The 27,946-nt window shown below is 41.0% G+C and overlaps 1 protein-coding gene across 1 annotated transcript in view; it reads left to right on the forward strand.

The window, feature by feature from the left end:
• ROBO2 (roundabout guidance receptor 2) overlaps window positions 1–27,946 on the forward strand; it is a 457,929-nt gene that overhangs the window by 385,384 nt on the left and 44,599 nt on the right. Inside the window, 3 exon segments of the mRNA XM_040423235.1 lie at window positions 4,581–4,705; window positions 8,082–8,253; window positions 20,483–20,665. Coding sequence (XP_040279169.1) covers window positions 4,581–4,705; window positions 8,082–8,253; window positions 20,483–20,665 — 480 coding nt within the window.

Here is a 27,946-nt window from a genome sequence, read left to right on the forward strand (position 1 = left end):
TCATGCTACTTCCACCTCACCACTATGTCATAGTTCCACTCTGTGGACTTCTCATGCTGTTCCCACCCTCCTCACTTCATGACTGGCCCTCTATTTTGCCTTTCGGCCTGGCTGACATAATTATTTATTTGACCTTTCTTCTGATCTGTCAGAAGGAAGGAAAAATGAGACGCACAACGGATCCTGTCTGTGTAGCAGCTGTAAGACCTGTATGGTCCCATCAGAATTGGCTTATAATTTGGTAGCCAAAAGCAGGAGGGGGTACAAAACACAGAAGACATGCAAATATTCCATTCACGTGTCATCTCTGTTTTGGATCCACTCTTTTTTTTGGGGCTTTAGCAATACTGATGGATTACTGACCAATTGCTGACCGAATGAAGGTGTATGCTCCATAGACAGGATCCTTTTTTTGTGGGTTATTGTTCTGACGGATCAGAGGAAGAGCAAAATAATCAGTGACGTCAACACAAACTTACTGCTGACACCCTCTCCACTCTGTCGGGGGCTCTACTTGTATAAGCGTTTAATAGAACAGGTTCTGTAGACATCTATGTGAAATCAGCGTAAAAGGAGTGTGCTTCTTCTTGATGCTAACATTAACCTGTAATGCTGAGTTCACACTTGAGTTATTTGGTCAGTTTTGGCCTGCCCAAATAAGTGAAGTGATTGAAGTGAAGTGCAGTGATTCTAAGAGTGACGTCTGTCATCTGCATGTTATACGGACTCACAGTATTGTTTCACTACTACAGCAGACTCCCTATGCATGTCACTGCAAGGCACAATGTTCTACACCACTATAAAGGCTCTTTGCAGCCAGGAAATAGCTGTTTTTAATGCGATTTGCCGCAAATAATTTTGATATTTAATCAAATTTTTCCGAAAAATTTGGCGAACCGGCCGAATCAAATTTTCAAAAAATTCTTTATCTCTAGTCACAACCCCACCATTTAGAAAGAGATGGCATACACAAGCGACATGCCATGACTTTATGAATGGAAATAATGTACCCGGTTCAATAAACATAACATAAGGCCAATATTTTGGAGTGTTTTTTGTTGCTGCAGAACTTTCGATCATTTATCCTGCCGGCATGGCTGCTCTTGCCTATACGTATGCCATTCATCTTCTTCTTCACACTGCATACGATGGAGATGTGTCTGTAGTGCCAGGTATGCTCCCTGCCAATTATATTTTTTATAGCGGGCGCACAGGTGTGTAATTAAACGTCTGGTAATCACTTCAGTCTTCCCATATAAGAGGTAGATGCTTAGAATGATGATACTTGAGCTGGAAATACAAGTTTGATGAGTGAAGAATACCCAATAAGGGTTTGAAAAAGTGAAAATTCTGAAGATAGGAAAAGTGTTTTGGCATTTCAGATGGAAAAGTTAGAGATTAGTTGATCATCATGATAATGGGCGCAGTTGGACCAGTAGGGTGTCAATGTCTTAACATCAGCAGGGTTAATTCCTACATGTTCACCCAAAAACACTTACCTCTCAAAATGTCCTGAAAAAAAAAAAATAACAGAATGTTCTGCAAAAATACATTTCCTCTGGCAACTGCTGATAACAAAATTACTCTGGAAATCATTCTAGGCTAAAATGAAATTCAGACTTAGTAGACCATGAGAAGCATTGACTATAGGGAAGGAGACTGAATAGTACAACTATGATTAATGTAAAAAAAATGAAAATCAGACATCTTTCTAACAAATCTAGAATCAGTTCTGAACCTCACATGGATCCAGAGAAGTTCACATTCATTGCTCCAATTGCTCTACTAGATTGAAATCAAGCTGGCAGATTAGGGGCATGTCCTTTCTCAGAGATTGTGTCCTTTCTGTTGCAGCTCTCTCCCTGTCACAGCTTAGGAGTCAGTTGAACGATGTAACTGAGCATATGTGTCCACCACAGTGAGGTGGACAGAGAAAAAAGAAAATAAAACAAACAGCAAGTGGCGCTATACAGATACATTATATTGAATAACTCACTGGCTATACAACATTTTTAATTACATGCAATTACAAAAGTATTCAGATCCAGGTGCTGGTTTGACAACTGCAGAATATTTTTCATGGAAAAATCCCTTTAAAATGCATGGTTTTGTAATATATGATGTGCTAGGGCAGGCATTAGTGGAGGGTGCACAAGCAGGATCTCCACACAACACATCACTGCCCCTGCCCGTGCCCGCTCCGCTCTGCAGAACAGATAAGTGGAGAAGACCCTGCCCCGAGGTGCTATGCCAGGCTTTTAGAAGAGTGACCATGTCATTCCTGTGGTCCAGAAACCACCAATCTGCAAAATATGGACACCTTCCATGTGCAATCCACATTTTTCTCACTCCCGTTACTAGAAATGACTATTCTTGGCTGCAATATGGACAAGAATAGGAGATCTTCCAGGCCACTGCCTGGACCTGTCAATTAAAGCGGTGAGAGTGGAGAGAGTGGAGCTTGCAATGGTGATGCCCTCATTGCATCGAAGGCCTAAGAATAAGTATCATAACTCGGGAAGAGAGCTTCGGATCAACAAAAGAAAAAACATTGTTTTACTACCCAGATGAACCAAAGGTTCCCTTTAAAGAGCAAAGTTTTGAGCTTCATCAAGCACAGGCTTCTTTTATTCCCTGACGCCCCCCCCCCCCCCCCACCACCACTATTTTTGTTTCTTGGCAAAATCACATAGTTTAGCCTTGGATGTGTTAAACTGCAGAGAGCAGAGAAAACAAAGAAATCAATACATATTTTGTCTCCTGAGCCTGTTATCCATGGATTGGATATTGATTTGATTTAGTGAAATTGATTAAAGACTACCTGGACTCAGCGCAGCATATTGATGGACAATGCAAGGAAAAAATAAAATGCATTTCATCGAATGAGGAGACACGGCGATTGAGGGTCACCACTGAATGACTAGTGTTCTGATTCCACAATGAGCCTTATTGACCTTTGTACTCAACAAATGAAAATATATGTTATATGCACAACGATGGCCAGAACTGTGTACAGTCAACAGGACCAATCTCTTTACATCCATGAGAGTAATCTATACTGGAACATTCCATAGACCTTGTTCTGTTCACTGACTCAGTTGTGTTCAGTCTGAGCAATGCTCTGCGACTAATACTCCAGAATGGACTCCAGATGCAATTATTTTTCTGCACTGATAGAGTGAAGCAGACTCTTAGGGCACGGCCACACGGTCAGGTTTCCTGATGCAGTTTTAGAAGCCAAAATCAGGAGTGGATCAAAAAGGGAGAGAAAGTATGAAGGACATATACGACTTCTCCTCTTTTCCTGAATTCACTCCTGGTTTTGGCTTTCAAAACTGCATCAGGAAACCTGACCATGCGGCCGTACCCTAAGGAGACCAAGGAATGTTGTGCTCTTTCTGTATTTAGCTGACAGGGGAGTTTCTGAGACAATTGCAACCACTTCTGAGCCGTGAGAAGAACTAAATCTGAAATATTATATGTGCCTGAATGTAAGCAACAGCACGTCTTTCAAGTTAAAGGGCATCTGTCAGCAGTTTTGTACCTATGACAGTGGCTGACCTGTTACATATGTGCACTTGGCAGCTGAAGGCCTCTGTGTTGGTCCCATGTCCATATATGAAATGAAATTGTAATATATGCAAATTAGTCTCTAGGATCAACGGGGGCGCTGCCGTTAAACCTAGAGGCTCTGCTCTCTCTGCAACTGCTGCGCCCTCTGCGCTTCAGGCCATTTAAACATGATCAATGTCAATCAAACTGCAAAAGGCGCTGTAGCTTACCTCGGGCCATTCAGAAGGCCCAAGGCTGCAATAGCCACTGAATATGTCTCTCAATCTCGACACAGGAGCTCCTGGGGTTTCACCACTCAGATGCTGTGATTGCAATTGACCAATGCATCTGAGGGGTTAACTGTTCATGATTGGCGTTGTCGTCGATTATGGACAATGCCTCCCGTCTGCTGTGTAAAACAGCTGGCATCCAGCGGCTGAGACGTTTCAGGTGGGCACCATCTTTAAAGAAGGAGCATCAGACATACATGATGTACTCCCGACTGCCGGAAAGGGTTTGTCCATGGGAGCTAAAGTAAATCTAGAGCACAGCAGAAGTTGCAAATGAATGAAAAGCTGCCACCACTGAATAATACATGTACAAATAGACACAAATGTAACATAAACTGCACACAAAAAAAAAATTTGCAAATCTGATATCAAATATGCTCCTTAGTGTATCTAAGATGTACCCAGGTCTTTAATAATGCAAATATTTGTATAAGTGATTTTTGGAGTCTGTAACAAAGCACATCTCAGGCAGAGAACAACACGCCTGCATGTTAATAAGTGAGACGCTTTATTTTTGCAGAAGAACAAATAAGCAGAATGTTGTCTTTTTATTAAACAGATGTTATCGCGAGCACTGATATTTCTAGCTCAGCTCCTCGCTCTGTTTGCATATTCAGGTCTGCAGGGATCTTGAGCAAAGGGTTCTGCATGCCTGGATATACATTTGGTTACTAAAAATGAGACTTCAGCTCAAAGGATTAATGTCTTTTTTCCTATTTTTCTCTTCACCTGCTCTAGCCCCAAGTGCTCCTCCGCAGTCTGTTACAGTCTTGACAGTCGGGAGCAACAATAGCACAAGTATCAGCGTCTCCTGGGACCCTCCTCCGTCCGATCACCAGAATGGAATAATTCAGGACTACAGGGTAATGCAGTTTTCTTCCATACAACACAAACGGATGGCAAAAACGCCATTTACACACAAACATAAAAGAAAAGAAAAATGCACAAAATGTATTCTTTTTGCTCGTACAAATTTGGAAAACAATATTTCCATCTTCCACCTGAGCCCAACAAGCATACTATTAGGATCATCTGCAGGACAGTGAATTTGACATGTTCCAAGAGATTATCCCCCGTGCAAATGTAAGATCCTAAAATACATAGTCATTATGTGTGTATTTATTTGGCAAGATCAATATTGCACCAAGATTTATGAACCCCCATGCAGATATTAACCTCAGCTTCACCTCTGTCAATACTTACTGATTTAATAAATGAATCTTGATGGTGGGGGCATTTTATATTCTTCATATTAGGTTCAAAGCAGATTAACATATGATTAACTTCTTCATGAGGCTGCTCGCAGTCAAAAAGCTTTGTGATTATTTTATCAGATGCCAAAAATAAAGCACAAAGTAAAACTAGAACTCGCATATTATGGATTTTGCAATTATCTTAATTACAATGTTAGGTATAAAGGGACTGACAATGTATATTGGATTTCTTATTTACTTAGCGGATATTATACCGTCCATGAATTGTTGATGATGTTGACTGATTTTTGCTTATTGCCTTATAATAACATGGTTGGTAAGGGTGAAAAAAGTCCATCATGTTCAATGTAAAATCTTATATAGTTGATCCAGAAGATAGAAATATGAGTAAATCCTTGGATTATCAACCCATGTGTAGTGGTTCTAAAATTATATCTGCCAAGGAAGGCATCCTGGCACCTCTTGAACTCTCTCAATGGATTTTAGGGGTTTTCTGTTTTAGTATCAGGCCATCACCATCACACCACACATTAGTTGACAATTAGTGATATCTGGGCCTTGGACATCAGCCGCTACCAAACACACGGTGCCATGCCTATTTATACAGACAGAAGTTGGGCCATTATTGATGAAATATTAATGACCTATCCTTATCCTCGATATTATAGTACTGGAAAATAAGATTTAAAGGGATTGTGCCATAAACTACTTTTCACTCTAAAGTGTATTTTCATTGATTACTCTAGATCCCCTTCCTCCTTGCATAGTTTATTGTTTTTCAAATTCACCTCATTTGCAGTTTTCTCTTATCCCCCGTGCTTGAATTCTACTTCCTGGTTTGCCATGTTTCTGCTGTTCCATCATGCTTTAAGGCAGTGAGATGTGTCCTGACATCAGCAAGACATGTGACACTAACCACGCCCCTTATTCTCACCAATGATACTTCCTACATTACAAGGTTCCAACGTAGGACGTAACCTACAGCAACGAATATCAAGACCAACTTTCCACAAGGTGCATTTGTAGGCTAATAACTTAAGGCAGTTTTGATAAATGGTGGTATTTGGGGACAGTGATATAACAGTGATATCTGTTGGGTGGGATACATTTATATTAGTGGCACAACCCTTTTAACATCATAACATCCAGTGGAAAAGCGTTCCATGGTCTTCCAGTAAAGAAACCCTACCTACTGTATGGTGATGATGACCAAAACCTTTATTCATAGTAATGATGTTCAGGTACATTTAGATTTAGAAGTATTTGATAGAGATCCCACATTAGATGATTTCCTCACCATTATCTAGAAATACATTTATTTTGTGAAAAAAAGGACAGAACTTCCACCACTGTTCTTGGTGCTCAGTCCAAATCCAGCAAGTTATTAGTTACTGGTGGGAATGTATAAAATAGGCCTCCAGAAGTCTCTACTGTGTAGTTTAAAGGGTACCCTCAATGGTCTAAGAATTTGGAATATAGGCATTCTACTAATGCATCCCAAGCTCTACATCACCAGTGGTGCATGGTTGCTGACCACTCAACACTGACCAGAACAATATAGGCCCAGCGATGGCTGGTTGTGTCACTAAAGGCGTCTCTGTTTCTAATAAACAACAGATTTTTAGGTTTGTGAGGATCATCACTTCCTGCCTTGGCAATTGTACCAGCAACCAAAGTGCAAGATAATGCACCTGGGGCATAAAAACCCAAGGGCAGAATATAGAATATTTGACACAGTCCTGACCTCAGTATCTGAGGAAAGGGATTTAGGAGTAATTATTTCAGAAGACTTAAAGGTGGGAAGACAATGTAATAGAGCAGCACGAAATGCCAGCAGAATGCTTGGATGTATAGGGAGAGGTATAAGCAGTAGAAAGAGTGAAGTGCTTATGCCGCTGTACAGAACACTGGTGAGACCTCACTTGGAGTATTGTGCGCAGTACTGGAGGCCATATCTCCAGAAGGATATAGATACTCTAGAGAGAGTTCAGAGAAGAGCTACTAAACTAGTACATGGATTGCAGGATAAAACTTACCAGGAAAGGTTAAAGGACCTTAACATGTATAGCTTGGAAGAAAGAAGAGACAGAGGGGATATGATAGAAACTTTTAAATACATAAAGGGAATCAACTCGGTAAAGGAGGAGAGCATATTTAAAAGAAGAAAAACTACCACAAGAGGACACAGTTTTAAATTAGAGGGGCAAAGGTTTAAAAGTAATATAAGGAAGTATTACTTTACTGAGAGAGTAGTGGATGCATGGAATAGCCTTCCTGCAGAAGTGGTAGCTGCAAATACAGTGAAGGGGTTTAAGCATGCATGGGATAGGCATAAGGCTATCCTTCATATAAGATAGGGCCAGGGACTATTCATAGGATTCAGATATATTGGGCAGACTAGATGGGCCAAATGGTTCTTATCTGCCGACACATTCTATGTTTCTATGTTTCTATGTAACCTAAGGTATATAGTGAATGCAGCCAAAGTCTCTTCAGTATAGATTCAACTTGTGGAACGCGATCGTGTTAGATCTCATCAGCGTGCACATTGAAGATCATTTACATGACTCTGGATGCACATCTGAGGATGTGAGCTACAACAAAGAGTTCTCTCAAAAATATTTCCTTACAACACCATATATGAAACATAGTCCCTCCATATTACTTCTAGTGTTGTTCTGAACAGAAAGAAATTCTTACTGGTTATGAGAAGGATCTTCTTCACCTCAGCAGATGGAGAACATATGGGTGTTTAAGTAGCCATTTTAGATCAAATAAAACTCTGTTTTTCTTCAACCAATTTGGTTCCCAGTGCTGTGCTAAAAAATGCTCTTTATGGATCAGAAATCTGGAGTACATATGAAAAGAATATTTCTTCAGAAAGCGCACCATCATGTCAAATGTCTCCTCCGCATCAGCTGTCTGGAGCCGATGCAAAAATGTCTTTGTGGAAGATTAACAAAGATTGTGTAAAAATTTAATAAAATATCACTTACCTATTACCTTTTCATTGGATTATCTACAGATTTGGTGTCTAGGCAATGAGACCCGGTTTCATGTCAACAAAACTGTAGATGCTGCTATCCGTTCAGTGGTGATTGGAGGACTTTTTCCTGGGATCCAGTATCGGGTTGAGGTTGCTGCAAGCACGAGTGCTGGGATCGGTGTAAAAAGTGATCCTCAACCTATATTAATCGGTAAGGTTGTTATTTTTTTTCTTTAATATTATTGCTGTCAAATAATTTACAGATTATATCATTCAGATCTGTAAATTTAAATTTAAGCTCCTAGACATCTAATCTATAGTAGGCACACCCAATCATCATGTGTCATTTAAGGCAGTGCTAATTATTTCTGTGAATAACGGGTTCCATAAAATTATTCAAAATGGTCTAAATCTACTGTATCAAGAATTCAGGGTTTCAGCATTTAAAGGGGTAGTCCAGTAACAAGAAGTTCTGCTCTATCTTCTGGCTCTAGTTTCCTTCTCCTTGTTTTCTTTGGAGAGAAGGAATTCGGTTAAGTTTTACACTGCTCTTGAATAAAGAGGACAGGACTGGTCAACCTTGTGCCCCCTACGCCCTTTCAAATGCCTATACTCATAGTGGTCAATTATATTGCATGTATAGTCTTGATAAAGAGGAAATTAATTATATCCAATGTTATATTTGCGGCTTTAGCACTATGTGATAAATAACGTTACACACTGCGGTTATTTCCACCAACAGCATTAAACCTTCTTTCTTATATACTCATGGTGCTCCTTGTCAAGCATTTCCGCCCATGTGTTGTATCTTCTAGATCCTACACTGTTCATTAATGGCTCATGCATAATATGAGTCTTGCAATGAACGCATGATTCGACATTAAAAACTTGCTGGGATTTAAAATCTGGGGCTTTTCAGACCCTTCTTGCTCCTCTGCCAGTGTATTACCATTGATGGTGCCACTGGGGATTTCTCCAGGATAGAGAAGTGCAGCTGTAATGAAATCAGCAGAGCATTCAGCTGTACACAGACCTATGATGGTTTCTCGGCTTCATTCCACCTTGGAGTAGACCACGCTGCTCAACATGAGATAATTCACATGCATTAACAAACAATGCAACGTTTCTGGATATTGAACGATATATTACTATAAAATGGGCAAAGTCTATTACCTCACCTAATAACCCTTTTCTGAAGCCTGAACCAGTGTACTCCACCACGAATGCTTTACCATATTACAGACAGAAGGACGTTTTTTCAATAGGTTATGTTTTTCAATTACAATTGTATAATCTTTGTGTTTGAATATAACATGTCCACATCTCAGAGCCAGAAGGTACGGATGTAGTAGAGTTAACACTCATGATTTATGAGACGTGTTACTAAACTAAATGCTTTAAGCAAACACCTTCAATTGCTTTTCATTGGCATTTGTCTCAAGATTAACTCAAGATGAGTTAAGAAATTTGAGTTAAGAGCTTGAGTGCTAACCCTGCTACATCTGTAGATCCTGGGAGCACCACTGAGCTCCCACAATAAATTGTACTTAATGAGCAAGGCCGGTCTTAGGTTGGTGCCCTGGCCTGGCCATTCTCTCAGCATCGACCTGTGCAATAAGTTGAAGCGAGCGAGCGACGACTGACATTTTTTTGCAGACCCTTGAAATAGACCAATGTGACAATGCAGCCCCCAGACCAACAAAGGTTATGGACCCTTGATCTAGTGTATATGGGGCCAGATGTTGGGTAAAAGATGGATTTGGCAGCTGCACTTCAACACTCCCAATCCCTTATTCTCGAAGGGAGATAAGCCACCCCTGGAGGTGTGTGACAACTGCTTATTCCCTTCTCCGTATTGAGAGTACATACATGCCAGGCAGAGCTGAGCCTGTATATGAATGAGCTGTTGAAAACATAAATCAAAGGTGTGTGACCACCTTACAGGGGTTTTCCTATGTGCATCAACATCCTTTCAAATGATTGGTTGTTGTAATTTTGTCATTTATTTCTTTTACCTTTTTTGCTCCTTTCTCCTGTTCTGGGGCTTGGTCACGTGGCCGTGTCCATGCTGCTCTTTCTTATTTCTTTTAATTTTATGTTCATGGGCGGGGCAGTGTCTATGTAACTAGTTGGGTGGGAGGTGTTATAAACTAGCTGGGTGTTAGGGGAAGTTATAGGGGAGTGTGTATGTAACCAGCTGGTGGGAGGAGCTATAAACTAGCTGGGTGTTAGGGGCAGCGATAGGGGAGTGTCTATGCACCCAGCTGGTGGGAGGAGCAATAAACTAGCTGAGCATTGTTAGGAGCAGTGATAGGGGAGTGTCGATGTAACTAGCTGGGTGGGAGGAGCTATATAGGTGAGGGTCTATGTAACCAGCTGGTGGGAGGAGCTATAAACTAGCTGGGCTTTGTGAGGGGCAGCGATAGGGGAGTGTCTATGTAACTAGCTGGTGGGAGGAGCTATAAACTAGCTAGGCGTTGTTAGGGGCAGTGCTGGAGCTGTGGCAGAGAAAGGAGAAGTGCATCATGGGTTTGGTTGGATCCAGCAACAAGAAGTGCTACATACATGATGGAAACAAACCCGAAGGATTGGTTTACATAGTGAAAATGGGCCAGTAGAGTCCATATTGAAAAAGATAAAGCACGGGGAAAATATAGATGAGGTAAGAAACTACTTGACCATATCTGTCAAAAACCACCATAATCCTGCAAAACCCCTTTAAGGCCACTGGACTACAAGCTTGATCACGGTTGCTTTCTGATCATTGCTCCTCCAGTATAGATGCAGGGTTTTCTTTTTAAAGTGACCTCTATAGGTCCTCCTCAATGCTGGGGTCTATTTCAATGGGCTTGTGACAAAAAAGAGTCAGTCAGTGCGAAGTGCCTGATGTCTCAGTGGTCAATAGGTGACATCCTCTTACTTTATGCTTCATTAGTTCCACCTTGCATCCAGCTCCTTAATATCACTATTCATAGGAAATTGATAAGCTGCCGTATCGTAACGATTAGTTAAGCCCATGAAATGTCTTTCCTCGTGTGTGTAGGAGGGAAGGAGAATCTAATGCTTCCGCACAGCTGTCTGACACTTCAGACCCTTAGCCTAGGCCAAGACATATCCTATGTGTTACTAACCACAATATGTGGAAATATTAGACGCACGCAGCAAGTTATTCAATGATTATATTAGGTCCTTGAAAAAAAAAATTGAGATCATTATCTCCTTTGGGTCGTCTGGTACAGATTACAGCTAAGTACCATTATTAGAACACTGGATTGCAGTAACCTTTTTGCTGTGTATAAAAGTGGTTTCATTTACATTCGCTTAGTATTCACAAGGGTATTAATGAGTTTGCAGTTGGTGCTAGAAGCGAGCAGCAAAAGAAGAAATTCGTTTTTTTAATGAAATAATGTCCAAGTGGCACAAACAATGTAAGGGGGAGGACGGCTAATGAATTCCTAAAATAATTATGCAGTTCTTCATTCCAAAGCATACGTTACATTTTGACATTTTGCTTTGGCCAAAAAAAGTTCGAAAATGTACTAATTTAAGTGCGGCTGACCCCAATGCAAGGAGATGCCCTAAGAAATACAGGCAGTGGAGGCCCCTATCACTGCCAGATATTCCCTCAATCCTTTTGGGACTGAGGATCTTGGGTTCACCATGGCTTGCAATTGACCCCAACTGAGCTCTCTTAGTCAATCAGATGCTGAGACAGAATCTCACTTGGAGTTGAATTTGGCCCTTTTAGGCATCACAGGTGGTGCCTGGTGATTGATGCCCTTCGACAGAGATTTGATTATTGCTTTACTGCAGAGCTCATCACTCCTTGGGTGGATCGAGGTAGAACTCAAGCCCAGGATGGTATGTCTGCCCTGGACTTGGTTCAGATTATACCAATTTAGACTCACTAGATGTCCTATATATGTTCCAGAAATAACCTCTTTCTTCAATTTGCCAACAATTCTACTCAACTTTAATGCATTTAACCTAGGTGACAGTTAATGTTTATAGGAATATCTATCTACTTTGGACCTCCTCTATTAGGCCTCATGCACACAACCGTATCTATTTTGCGTTCTGCAAATTTAGGATCCTCAAAATAATATTTTTTTACGGACCCATTAACTTCAATGGGTTTGTGGTCCACATTTCGTGGCTATGTATAGAGCGTGTTCTATCTTTTTGCGGAGCAGGGATATGGATGCGGAAAGCACATGGATCATCCAAAATGCGGACCAATGTCCCATGGAAGTTAATTGGCTCACAAAAAAGAATGCAGATGGCATATGGACTGCATTTGTATGGTGCAGACTGCTAAACAGACTTGGTTGTGTGTTACATATATCCGCAAACTGCTACAAAAAAGCATCTACCACTATGGCATACCTAGTCTGTCCATGTATAACACGGCTTGACATCCATTTGGACAGCCAATTGTAAAGGCTGTGTCATGGTCTGGCGGTAGTGGACCATGACACTTTAGCCATGCATGCTTGTTGCTGGTGGCAACGTGTAGTTTTTAGCATGTTTACACACTTCCCCTTTAAGGTTGTTGCCCCTTCCCATTCTGGTGGGTAAGGGGTTAAAGTGTGAGCAAGGTGGAGCTGGGTGTGGGCTCCTATAGTACTTGGGCTTGGAGCCTGAGGTTAGTGGGACTCCAGCTTATTGTGGAGCTGGAGTTAGGCTGCCATCCTGGACCTTACCATCTGTCCAGTTTGAGGGCTACCACCTGCCTGCGGAAGTGGGCTCCAGGGTTTCCCAGAGGGGGAACCACTAGTCAGTAGCAGTTTTTGTTTCAACCAGTTGTTGTGGCAGGTAAGTGCTGTTGTTCCAGTGTGTGTTGTTTGCTCTGGGTGCTTACCTGCCAATCTAGTTTATGCTACTATCTGTTCCTTGTTGCTAGGCCTGCTGGAGACTCCGGTTCATCCGTGTCGTGGATAAACAGGTCTTCTCCACTGCCTGCGGAAGTGGGCTCCAGGGTTTCCCAGAGGGGGAACCACTAGTCAGTAGCAGTTTTTGTTTCAACCAGTTGTTGTGGCAGGTAAGTGCTGTTGTTCCAGTGTGTGTTGTTTGCTCTGGGTGCTTACCTGCCAATCTAGTTTATGCTACTATCTGTTCCTTGTTGCTAGGCCTGCTGGAGACTCCGGTTCATCCGTGTCGTGGATAAACAGGTCTTCTCCTATATCCCGCCAACTTACATTGTACGGTGTGTTTCCTCCCACTCTCCACCGTGACAGTATGTCCAACAAGGTGGCCCTCAAACTAGACAGATGGTAAGGTTCAGGATGGCAGCCTAACTCCAGCTCCACAAGAAGCTGAAGTCCCACTAACCTCAGGCTCCAAGCCCAAGTATTATAAGAGCCCACTGCCAGCTCCACCTTCCTCACACTTTAACCCCATACCCACCAGAATGGGAAGGGACAACAACCTTAAAGGGGAAGTGTGTAAACATGCTAAAAATGACATGTTGCCACCGGCAACAAGCATGCACGGCTAAAGTGTCACGGTCCACTACCACCAGACCATGGCACAGCCGTGACACCAATATGTAATACTACATTTCTCCTGTAGTGACCACTGCAGGGGTAATATATGGCCAGCCTCATTACCCACCAATAATGGCTGATCCCTGGAGATTTCATAAACTGGGCCACCACCATCGGCTGATTGTCAAGTCAGATTCTGAGAATGCAGTTGGACCTAGGCCACATTTACACATACATGTGCAGCCTTGTTTCCTGTCCTCATTACTTGGATGTGTCACGGTCCTACCCCGGGTTAACTGACCCAAAAACACAGTATCACAGATCCATATGATGCGGTGAGCTGAGGTGCAGGTCAGTTAACTCACGGTCAGCCCATGACACATCCAAATAATACAAATGGCCACTACGGCAACGAATATAATTGGCTCTAGTGGGTATTATCTCACATTTTGGAGGCTACAATATGTTCCCAAAACCTCTTAATATGATGCTGCTATAGAAGTAATGCATAATCAGGGGAGCACCTAGCTTTTCTGCTGCCTGAGGCGAATACTGAAATGGCACCCCTTCCTCCCCAGTGCCAATTTCTTAACCTAACCCCTTCCCTTCAGTCCATGGCCCTTTGGCTGCCCCTCTCTTGCCCCTACCTGGTGCTGCCTGAGGCGATTGCCTCACCTGGCCTCACCGATGGTGCCCCCTGTGCATACTAAATAGTGACCTACAGTAGGAGCATGATTCATTAACTTTGTGATTTTGGGCTTGGCTCACATAGTAGTTGCCTTTACTATATGTAGGTGATAGGACCATCTACAGTACATCATTGTAATCCATGTCAGAGATGAACCCATGTAACTGTGCGCTCTTCCTCTTCTATAGCACATTACATTTTACCTCCTGCCAAATGGAGTTAAAGGGATTCGGCAGTAAACACCAGATAAAAGTACGAGTATATTGGACATAAAAGAAGAACGGCGGCCCAAAGGAGCCATCTTTTCCAGATAGTTATGCTCAAGATGGCAGCTAATTGTTTCCTTAATGATCTCAGTGTCCCTGCCTCAACAATCATTTTATGACACCTTCTTTTAGGCCATTAATACTCCAAGCATTGGAAGCAATTATTGCCGTTCTTATATCGTGTATATTCCTTTTGGATTTTTTCTTCATTAACTCCATCGAGTGGTGGGCTAGACGAAATAGCTCCTATGGTCACATTGACTGATGAGAGGCTTTTGCTGTTTGCTTTGTAAAAATGTAATTGGAATCCTTATTAACCCCCTTTGTCTTTTATATATTGTAGTATAACAAATATTGATCTCCGAATCCAAACAGCCCCGGAAAATCATTACTGGCTCAGGATCAACGCTTCATTTATACTGCTAATAAAATATATCTATTCTTTACACCTAAAATAGATAATTAGAGTATTGAATAGAAATGCAAAAACATGGCGGGGAGTATATATAACGACGCGTCGAATCAGCTGCAGGATAATCCATTCATACAAATAACTATGGATTTTATATCCTTTCTATTGTGTTTTATGCAGCGTATATATTGTATTTACACATGCAGTATATATAAATTACAATATATTCACAGCTAGACCTTCTTTCATCCAGGACCAAGTACTGTTTTCAGCCCTAGCCTTGTATCTCAATCTTCTTGATCCTGCAGAATGCCTTGTTGGCGCCCCCTTCTGGCCCACCAGCCTCCTGCATTGTGACCTTGGTCTTGGTTGTAATGTTTAATGAAGAGCAATGTGTTGCAGAATCAAGGCCTTCCAGCAGGTGGTGCTGCATAATAAACTGCTGATGTTAGAGCAGCCATCTATATCAAGCATCATCTGGGGTGGCTGACACCATCTATATCCAGCTAGGCCACAGTTTGCCATCTAAACACGTGGTCTGTTTTTATATAGTTTGAGCGCAGTTGGCATCAGGTGCAGTGCCGTATGATGCAGTTATCTTCACCACGATCTCCACATAGATTTTAAGCAGATTCTAATCTAGTACGGTTCAGAATATCAACTCACTTTTCTCTAATGATCCTCTGACCTTCACCCAGCTTAAGCTTCAAGCATACGACCGTATCCATATATCGGTCGGCAAACCACAGATCCGCCAAATATGGATATCTTCCAGATTTTCTGTCTTCCATTGATATAAATAGCTATTGCCATCCGCAATACGGGCCAGAATAGGACATGTTCTATACCTTGTGGAACAGCCACACAGAGCCGCAAACAATATGGACCCCATAGAAATGAATGGATCCGTGTGCTATCCTAGACATGGATGAAAGATATGGTCGTAACTTAGCATGAGGACAGATTTGTAGGATAATTCAACAGCAAAATGACCAGCCTTGAAAAAAATAAAAATAAATGTGAATTTGTGACACTCTGTCAGAAGTTCTATATATCTATATGCATCTGAGAGCAGCCTCCCAGTGGTTGTGATGTGAATTGCAGCCTGTCAAGGGTTTTGCTAGCATGTCAGGATACTGTAGTTAACATTCAGAATATTACCACTTTTTCTTGACATAATGGACCCAGATTTGCTAACATGTCTAAAAAGTGATGCGAATTGGCGCAATTTGGTGCAATTTAGAGCATCTAGGATTTATTCACTTTTTTCGGCAAGAGGGGGAGCTTAGGCAAGAATGGGCCGGTGCCTAAGATGCTAAATTTTGAGCCAAAAATGTAGCGCAAATCTGGCATAAAAAGTTGACTCAAAGTAAGTCAACCAATAGTTGGTATAGGGTCAGAGAAAAGTGTCCACAGACAGTCTAAGCTTATGTCATCTATAGGATTAGTAAATCTGGGTCAATATATATCCACGAATGAAAACACAAAAACATTGCTGGAGTGGTTTAGGGCAAATTTACTAAAAGAGAACATGAACATGTATAGCTCTGTGCCATTTTCTGTGCTACAATTTAATGCATCACATGGGGCCACACCCACTGGACAGAGACCACTCCCACTTTCCAATCTTCTGGAGAGCACAGCATAAAAATGACATTTTGGCTCAGTCTTCGTGCACACAATCCAACATTTTTTTTATTTTTATGCACAAATGCATTGATAAATATGGGCTGTTTTGTTTTGTGATTTCTGCTATGTGAAGAAGACCCCTTTTGAGAATTAAACTGTCCTCCGAAATGTGGCCACTCATTCAGTATTTTAGTATTTTTCTAACAAATCACTATGTAATGATTACCTCCCTCTACGACATGTCTTTTGTTGCTCCTATCTTCCATTCTGGGCTGTGGTCACAAGGCCATGTCCATGCAGCTGTTTCTTGCTTTCTGTGAGGTCATGTTCATGGGCGGGGCAGTGATAGGGCAGTGTCTATGTAACTAGCTGGGTGGGAGGAGCTATAAACTAGCTGGGTGGTGTTAGGGGCGGGGTTGAAGTTGTGGCACAGGAAGGAGAAGTGCATTGTGGGTTTGGTTGGATGCAGGAACAGGAAGTGCTACCTACAGGATAGAAACAAACCAGAGGGATTGGATTACATGGTGAAAACAGGTCAGGAGAATGCATATTGAAATAAAGGAAAAGCATGGGAAAGATTTACATGAGGTAACCAACAACATAAGCATTTCTATTATAAACCTATAATCCTGGAAAACCCTTTTAAGTCCGGGAGAGCCTGAAATCATCAGGGGTGGACGCAGACAGCAGATGCCTCCTATTCTAATTCAGTACGGGGGAGGGGGGTCCTTGCTCCATAGTTAGTCCAATAGCTTTACTTCGCGTCCTATGAGGCATATCAAGGTGAGCTTCAAAAAAAAAAAAAGGACACACTCAGCTCTGCTTCATCTGTCATGTCTAGCAGTTGTCTATACCCCGACCTTTATATGAGGTGTAATGGCCCGTGAAGACATTACTTCTCTCTCCCTTGCACCACTAACAGTTTATGAATCCATAGTTGTCTCTAACACATTAAATTAGTCCAAATTACACTTGCGTAGTTAAAATTGGACGCGCTGCTGATACATAGCACTTAGGCTTGCAGAATCCTAGCATGAATTGCAAAGGGGTTGGTTGATTCTGACTTGCAAACTTTCACGGTATGAGTTGCAGTTGATTTGGATGTGACTAATTAATTTCTGCTTCAGCAAATTAGTTTTATTCTTCATTAGACATTGTATATCATTACATCTTTGTCGGCAGAAACAATGGAGGGACGCAGGTCACCCTCATGGCTTGTCTCCCGTCTAATTAGTCGAGATGACAGTATTGTTGCTGGAACACCTGCTTTCCCAGACCTTCCAGTACAAACATACCTGTGGCTTCCAGTATATATTACCCATTGGAGTATTATATAGATGTAGGACCGCTAATGGAATAGGAGTTTATATATAAGGGGTAGGAATGTACACAGTTACAGGTTCACCTTCAAACTGAGTCGGTATCAGCCATCGATACTTTGGGTGACCTTTTACCTCTCCTGGCATGTCTGATTTAGTAACTTCTTGTATTTCCATGTAATAATAATTTTGGAACATCTATTCTTTTTGACCCTATGATGTGCCTTTCCTTTATTATACCGATGTAGGCCTGCGGCTCTATGTAACTTTTCCGCGTCCGGCACCAGTGCTGAGGGATTAATACTGGCTTCTAAATCGCCGGTCTTAATGAATGACCCTCAAAGTGTCTACACATAGATGTATAAAAGGACAAACTGAAAAGCACATATACACACAGACAATAACACCGTACACATACTGTATACACACAAATCATATGCGCATAGATACATAAATATACAAACACACATACCCAAAACATATTAACATAAACACACACATACGTACGTACATAGATACACACATACACACAGATAATAAAAAAAACATACTGTACCTGTAGATACACACATATACATATACACACACATACATACATAGATACACACAAGCTCATACATAAATATACAAACACACATACCCAAAACACACACCCATAGACACACACATTCATAGACACAAACTTATAACCAAGACACATACAGTACAGACCAAAAGTTTGGACACACCTTCTCATTCAAAGAGTTTTCTTTATTTTCATGACTATGAAGGCATCAAAACTATGAATTACCACATGTGGAATTATATACATAACAAACAAGTGTGAAACAACTGAAAATATGTCATATTCTAGGTTCTTCAAAGTAGCCACCTTTTGCTTTGATTACTGCTTTGCACACTCTTGGCATTCTCTTGATGAGCTTCAAGAGGTAGTCCCCTGAAATGGTCTTCCAACAGTCTTGAAGGAGTTCCCAGAGATGCTTAGCACTTGTTGGCCCTTTTGCCTTCACTCTGCGGTCCAGCTCACCCCAAACCATCTCAATTGGGTTCAGGTCCGGTGACTGTGGAGGGCAGGTCATCTGGCGCAGCACCCCATCACTCTCCTTCATGGTCAAATAGCCCTTACTTTCAAAGTTTTCCCAATTTTTCGGCTGACTGACTGACCTTCATTTCTTAAAGTAATGATGGCCACTCGTTTTTCTTTACTTAGCTGCTTTTTTCTTGCCATAATACAAATTCTAACAGTCTATTCAGTAGGACTATCAGCTGTGTATCCACCTGACTTCTCCTCAACGCCACTGATGGTCCCAACCCCATTTATAAGGCAAGAAATCCCACTTATTAAACCTGACCGGGCACACCTGTGAAGTGAAAACCATTTCAGGGGACTACCTCTTGAAGCTCATCAAGAGAATGCCAAGAGTGTGAAAAGCAGTAATCAAAGCAAAAGGTGGCTACTTTGAAGAACCTAGAATATGACATATTTTCAGTTGTTTCACACTTGTTTGTTATGTATATAATTCCACATGTGTTAATTCATAGTTTTGATGCCTTCAGTGTGAATCTACAATTTTCATAGTCATGAAAATAAAGAAAACTCTTTGAATGAGAAGGTGTGTCCAAACTTTTGGTCTGTACTGTACCTATAGACACACACAAAAATAGACAAAAACATCCCCATAAACATCTATACACAGATACACACATACGCCAAACATACACCCCACCCATAGATACACACATACATAGACATCAAATACACACCTATAGACACACATACATAGATACACATGCATTTTCAAAACACATACCCATAAACACATATATGCATACAGTAGATATGCACACACATAGGTACACACAGGTTCATGCTAAGGATGAGCAACTTGATTGGCTTAATAGAAAGAGACAGCATGAGGAGTATTGTGTGCCACTCAACGCTCCTCTAGGTTTCTGGAAAAAATGCTTGAAGATTAGCATATCTTACTTCTGCTGGTATCAGATAGTCTTAGACAAGCTAATTTTTCATACCTTTCCCAAAAACTCAGAACAGCGTTGCCTGGCCTACAATGCTCCACACATACACTTTGCATACTAGTCGCTCTCCATAATGAGAAATACCACCCCCCAGACAATGCATATATATTTGCCCAGAAACCCAGAGTAGCATACTAGGCTCTCTCTTACTCTCATACATATACAAACACATACATCGCCGAAACACAGACTCTCACACAAACAGGCTGCACATACCCTCATTAACTTACTAATATCCACTGGCTTGCTAGAGTTGCTTCCTTTGAGATAGTGATCTGACTGACCAGCTGTTGTTGGTACACGCCAGGAACATAGAACCCAGACATATGCCCTGCCAACCCATCCCCCTAGCTAACCGTTAGGGATGTCAGGTGCTGGTGTTCACCATTGGGACTGTTGCATGTGTGTCTCCAGCTGATGAACCCCATACCGGCCAGTAGAGCTATCCTGAAGGCCCGCCCCCGCTTAGTGTTTCATCTTGTAGAACTGGAATCTATTGGGACGCTCTGCTCTCCAGATCCTGTAGGTGCTCACTGGAGTTTCCTCTAGATTTCATTATCTTGTGCATCCTCTGTACTATAATGATGTTACATTCTGTTACAGGAAACCGCAATGAAGTTTTAATCACTGAGAATAACAACAGCATCACCGAGCAGATCACAGATGTTGTAAAGCAGCCGGCCTTCATCGCAGGAATTGGTGGTGCATGCTGGGTAATTCTCATGGGATTCAGCATATGGCTGTACTGGCGCAGAAAGAAGAGAAAGGGGCTCAGCAACTATGCTGGTAAGATATGGGATCATGAATGGACATGTGCTATGTGGTATGGGGGGACGCAGCAAAGAGATGGCAATAGTGCAAAACCACAACGTGTAGATAATGTTTTGGAGTTTTACATTGCAGATATGTTGTAGAGGAAGTAGTAGATAGTCGTAATATATCTAAAAGAAATAATTCCAAATTTTACTCCATGACTTTTCTCTTGAGAACAACCTGTTCTTGTCCAGTTAGATACTGTAGGACATCTTAAATCATGTACACTTGTTTCTCTAGCCTGGGGAAAACCTTATGTATAAAGACCAAAATTATTGCTGTAGCAAATAGACAGATAGATAGATAGATAGATAGATAGATAGATAATAGATAGATAGATAGATAGATAGATAATAGATAGATAGATAGATAGATAGATAAAGGGGCGTAGCTATAGGGGAAGCGGCTGCTTTGGGGCCCAAACTCAGAAAGGGCCCACCCAGGTGGATAACTAATAGATTTTATTGTCAGGGCCCCCTCAACAGTATGATAAAATGACTTTTTAAACAGTGACACGGTAGGAAACAGCCAGAGCGGCTGCTGGGCCTGGTCTGAGAGGGAGATCTTGACTAGCCACAGGAATGGGGGTTGCATGAGAGGAAGGGGTTGCAAAGAAGTTGCTGGGGTGGGGGCTGTTCAAAAAATTGCTGTGGGGCCCAGTCATTTCTAGTTATACCAATAGATAGATAGATAATAGATAGATAGATATTAGATAGATAGATAATGATAGATAGATAGATAGATAGATAGATAGAGATAGATAGATAGATAGATAGATAGATAGATAGATAGATAGATAGATAGATATTAGATAGATAGATAGATAGATAGATATTAGATAGATAGATAGATAGATAGATAGATAGATAGATATAGATAGATAGATAGATAGATAGATATTAGATAGATAGATAGATAGATAGATAGATAGATAGATATTAGATAGATAGATAGATATTAGATAGATAGATAGATAGATAGATAGATGATAGATAGATATTAGATAGATAGATAGATAGATAAATAGATATTAGATAGATAAATAGATATTAGATAGATAGGATATAGATAGATAGATAGATAGATAGATAGATAGATAGATAGATAATAGATAGATAGATAGATAGATAGATAATAGATAGATAGATAAATAGATAGATAGATAGATTTATAGATAATAGATAGATAGATAGATAGATAGATAGATAGATAGATAGATATTAGATAGATAGATAGATAAATAGATAGATAGATAATAGATAGATAGATAGATAGATAGATAGATAGATAGATATTAGATAGATAGATAGATAGATAAATAGATATTAGATAGATAGATAGATAGATAGATAGATAAATAGATAGATAGATAGATAGATTTATAGATAATAGATAGATAGATAGATAGATAGATGATAGATAGATAGATACATAGATAGATAGATAAATAGATAGATAGATAGATAGATAGATAATAGATAGATAGATAGATAGATAGATAATAGATAGATAGATAGATAGATAGATATTAGATAGATAATAGATAGATAGATAGATAGATAGATAGATAGATAGATAGATAGGTAGATAGATAATAGATAGATAATAGATAGATAGAAGATAGATAGATAGATAGATAGATAGATAGATAGATAGATAGATAATAGATAGATAGATAGATAGATAGATAATAGATAGATAGATAGATAGATAATAGATAGATAATAGATAGATAATAGATAGATAGATGCCTTTCCCTATCAGGTCACGTTCTCTCAGTACTGTTCCACCTCCACATCACCAGACTTTGACCCAGATCATTCCTGCGGTCCTCGCTTCTTGTAGGCGTATGTAATAGTTCCTGGTACATCAAAACCTCCTGCTTCTCCAGGACCAGGGAATTTGATAGATCTTTGCAGAGCCGAAGATCAAATGGATAAGATGCTAGATCAAACCAACAGCAGTTCAAAGCATGATCCGGTATATTGTCGCACGACTTCTCTTGAGATACGATGGTGTCAGATGTTTGAACTCTCCAGACAGTGAATATTAATGGATGGTATTATGGAGATTCAGGGAAACAAAGGCAGGAGAGATATAACCGAGCACAAGGAGGAGGATCTGAGAAGGTGCCGGCACTTTGTCCCTGATATGAGAAATTAGGGCAATATGAGAAATATGAAATATGACATGATATTTTTTCCTAGCTTTCAAGATCTCATCACAGCCGTTTTGTTACAATCACTTATACATAGACCGGTCTCATTATGCAATATTCCTTTAACTGTATTGAGTATGCCTAAGGCGAATATAATAGAGCACACAGTATAGGGCTCACACTTCCAGGAGTGGTACTGTGTCTGGGAAAAACAGACCTTTTTCCTAATCCTGGACAATCCCATTAATGGATGAGTTTCCACCCATAGACCTGCAGTACTAAAATCTGCCTCTAGGGCAGATAGTGGCACTTTTATTAAAACTTCAGATAATAATTTGATTGAATCTTTCAGCTTTCTCTACACCATATCTAGATGTAAAGTGCAGTCACGGTCTACACATGTATGTTGCCTTTCATTCAATGCTGTTTCTGTCGGTTCTCTCTAGGGTGAGGCCACATGTGTTTGAGATTTTCAGAAAACTGCAATAAACCCGCCTTAGATTTGCAAAATTGAAATTCCTTATTGTATAAATTTGATTCAAAATTTTGGCAAACCTATGGCAGGCTGCAGTTCACTTCACAGCCACTAGGTGGTCAACAGTATAGCATATACATCTCATGACAAAGTATCACAAAATTATTTATTTATTTATTTATTTATATTTCAAAGTTGGTCATGTTCTTCCATGTATTAGGGGATATGTCAGCCTGAGAGAACAGGAAAGGAAGGACACATCTGTATCTCAATAGACCCAATATGTGGACTCACCCTTATATACATTTAAATCATACAATTGTGAATTGCATAAAACCCTATTTACAGGGGTTGTCCCATGTCAACCTTTATGATATATTGAAGATATGTCATAAATGGCAGATAGGAGCAAAAAAGAGCCCCTGAAGTAAAGAAGAGCGGACGGCACATGCATGGCTTCCTCTACATTCCCAAAAATAGAAAGTCCGATAGCAGTAAATGGAGAGCAAGCCGCCCATTTACCCTTATGGGACTGCTGGAAATAGCCAAGCCAGTGCTCACCTATTTTTGGAACTCCCAAACCTCTTAATGGAGGTTGGCAGCGCATGCGCGGCTGCGCTCCTTCACTTCAGGGGTCCTGTTCTAGATATGAGTGGGTCCCAGAGGTGGGAGATATACCATGAATATTGAGATGGGACAGTCCCTTTAAGGTCTTTGTTAACTTGTACATTTGTAGATTACAGTCTGATAATGAATTCCATTCATGCTAACTCATTACAGCGGAAAATATAATAGACTGCATTGGGATACCTAGTGGTTGAACAGATGTAGCAGATCTGAATTTGTCCTGTCACCCTCAATGTTTTTTTTTTTTTTACAATGTGACAAGTCCTATCCGAACCGACAAATCTCAGTGTACCACGTGTTACCCCAAATGACTCATTCTAGTCTCCTGCATCTGACAAAATCAGCTCTGCTGCATCTGACCATCTTTCTGCAGCCTGTGTGCCTATGGGATGCACCAAGCTTACATTCTCATTCTGGTTCCTGGCAATGTATCACTTGATAGAAACCTCTATTGGCTGCTGAGTGGCTATTGCTTCAAACAAAGTCATGTCCCCATGCCGCAGAAGCGTCGCTCTCACCACTCCATCACTGCAATGTCTTGATATTATTATTTCGGAGGAGGTTGTAACTCACCTTGTCTTTACCTTCTTGTTTTGCAGTTCAGTCCTTCACCTTTACCCCTGCAGGTACTGTCCATTAGTGTGTGTTACCTCTGCACCGCCATATCATCCAAACCATTAGCTCTCAGAATTAAATATAATGAACGCACATCAGCACCATTGCTACCTCTCATTATTAATTAGGATCTGCCTAGTAATTACCCCTGTACATTCCTGTGAATAGATGCCTCCCCCGCAGATAATTCAACACTAGCCGAGACCATGAATTCCTCTATATGCCCTAAGCTTGATCCTGATACAAGCGGTCACCCTCCGTGCTGTAGGCAAAGGCATTTCTTGTGGATTATATTTATTTCTGAGAGACGTCTATCTCATCCAGCCTGCTAATAAGACGACTTCAGCTTAGCGCACAGGGAATTTCTTCTCTTTCAAATAAAAAAAGCCTATGAAGATTAAAGGCTATGTACACCTTTGGGGGCAATTCTTTTTTAATATTGCATTGTACTCATTTTGAGCTAAAAATATTTTTTAAATTGGTCTTTATTAAAAATATGGAGCCCTTTTTCTCTGTACAGAGCTGAGATGCTCTAGAAGCACCCTGTAGATTTTCTGACTTTTCCGTCAGACCAGGAGCTGATAGGCTCCTTATCTCTGACATTATAAACACTTACTAAAGCTCAATACTTATCTTACTGATAAGAATGTGGCTTAAATAAATGTTTATGACCTCTTAGTAGTTCAGAGAAAAGGTTTATTAGATGACCGGCACAAAGTAAAAGTACCAGTCACACACCTAGAAAAACTGTTAACCCTGTGTGACAGAATAGCTTAATATTTTTAATAAAGGCCAATTGAAAAAATGATTTTAAGCTAAAAATGAGTAACATGCAATCATAAAAAAAAATGCCTCCGAAGGTGTAGATAGCCTTTAAAGCCATTATTTCACCAATTATGTCCTAGATACATTTTACACATCATTTACACTGCCACATAGATTATGACCAGTTTTATCCAAAATGGGCGAATATCCTCTTTTTCTACATCCTCTACTTAGATTCCCCCGATACAACCATGCACCACAAAGTTGCACTTGGCACAAAGAAGGGGAGCTGGCACAATGCAGGTATATCTATTTGATATCATGAAGAAATAAAGCAAGCTCTAATACATTTACATCTGGTGGGCTATTCTTAAAGGGCATCTGTCAGCAGATTTGTCCTTAGGACACTGACTGACCTGGTACATGGGCACTTGGCAGCTAAATACATCCATGTTGGTCCCATGTTGATATGTGCCCACATTGCTGAGAAAATGATGTTTTAATATATGCAAATGAGCCTCTAGGAGCAACGAGGGCGTTGCCGTTACTCCTAGTGGTTCTGCTCTTTCGGAAACTGCTGCACCCCCTCCACTTTGATTCACAAGACCCAGCAGTGTAAACGTCATCACACCTGGTAATGTCAATCAAAGTGGAGAGGGCACAGCAGTTGCAGAGAAAGCAGAGCCTCTAGGTGTAACGGCAACGCCCCCGTTGCTCCTAGAGACTCATTTGCATATATAAAAGCATTATTTTTCTCAGCAATGCGGGCACATATGAACATGGGACCAACACAGATGCTTTCAGCTGCCAAGTGCACATGTAACATGTCAGCCAGGGTCATAGGCACAAAACTGCTGACAGATGCCCTTTAAAGTTTCCAGTTTTTACAATGATAACTGACATATCTGGTTAGATTGGTGGAAGCGCCTACTGATACATCATTTAAGGTGGTATAATATGGGAGTGCAGCAATATTCTGTCTTACCACTAGAGGGCGAATGAACAGTTGAGTAGTAAAAGGGTTTATTTTTTTGCAGGGTATCAGTGCACATGGTAGTGCTTCTATTTGCTATATGTTAGACTGGACCCAAGGAAACTACATTTTGCAAAGAGAAGGCAGCTTATTTGTTGATAAAGATGACTGTATGGAAAGAATGTCAAGAAATCAATTGACATGTGTCCAAACATAATTATACCAGACTTTAGCTCCTAGGCACATTTGGATTGCATGATGCATATTCAACATGAGACCACCCAACATGAGATGAAGTAAGAGGAGCTTATATCCCATAGGGTCCTATATTTGCATTTGCATGAACTGGGACTTGGGATCCTCAGGGACAAGGAGAGGTCACAGATGCCTGTCCATAGCCAATATAGTCTAGCGGCTACTGACATTTGCAAAATCAGGTTTTAATATCTGACACTAAATATAGACCCCCTTCAATCGTCCATAGGGTATCTTCATGACACTAAATGAAGTTGGAATACATTATCTCCTGATTTTGAGATAGTATTTGAAGGCTCACACAGTTATGAGGAGGGTAGTGTCATTGAATACAGTGGGAAGAAATTATATTTAATGGCACATGGTATAACATGGTTTATTTCCAGCCTTGGGGACATGTTTTAGTATGCAATTTTACTCACTTTGGGCTAAAAATAATTTTTTGAAATTGGTCTTTGTTAAACATTTTGTATAGTTTTTTTCCCTCTACAGCTTTCACTTTCAGTGTATCCGCAGATTTAGCTGTACTTTCCTAATGGCTAATAAACACTCATTATTATCAGTTTAATAAGAATTCAGCTTAAAGGGGTTGTCTCATCTCAGACAATGGGGGCATATCGCTAGAACCCACGACCAAGCGCTCTCCCCATAGAAGTGAATGGGAGCGCACTGCGCATGACCGGCCACCACACCCATTCACTTCTATGGGCCCGATGGAAATAGCTGAGTCAGTGCTCGGCTATTTTCAGTGGCCCCATAGAAAATAAATGGAGAGTGGCTGAGTGTGCGCAGTGCGCCCTCCACCACTTTCGGGGCTCCGTTCTGGATATAGGTGCAGGTCTCAGCGGTGGGACCCTCACCTATCAGACACTGGGGCCATATTCAAGGAATATGCCCCCATTGTCTGAGATGAGACAGATCCTGAGTGTTTATAAGCTGTCAGGAGATCAGAGATAAGGGCTACAGGTCGAGCCGTCAGAGCTGCTCTCTGATGGATTCACTGAAAAGGGTGAGCCAGTAGTCATGACCGCACCAGCGCCGGAGGCTGTCACCACGTCAGTGGGACAGCTGATATGCAGCAAAGTTAGTTGTATTCAGCCAGTCAGTATGCTCCTGATGAGTCAAAGTGTTACGAAACGCGTCAAGCTGATGTTCTGACATTTGGGCAGATGTGCTGATACATATTGTGCCGACCTGCCGAGATACGCTGCTTCAGATGAAGCAGAGCTGACTCTTTAGCTCCGGAGCCTTTTTGCTTTGGGGTTTGATATCGCTTCATCTGCAACTCATACTAGTCCGAAGCGGATGAATTGGTGGGATCTCATCCTATACATCCCCGAAACCATATGGGGGTACCTTAGTGGTTATTGGTGCATAGGCTTCCTG

This window comes from Bufo bufo, chromosome 3, assembly GCF_905171765.1.
Source record: "Bufo bufo chromosome 3, aBufBuf1.1, whole genome shotgun sequence".
Classification (NCBI taxonomy): Eukaryota; Metazoa; Chordata; class Amphibia; order Anura; family Bufonidae; genus Bufo; species Bufo bufo.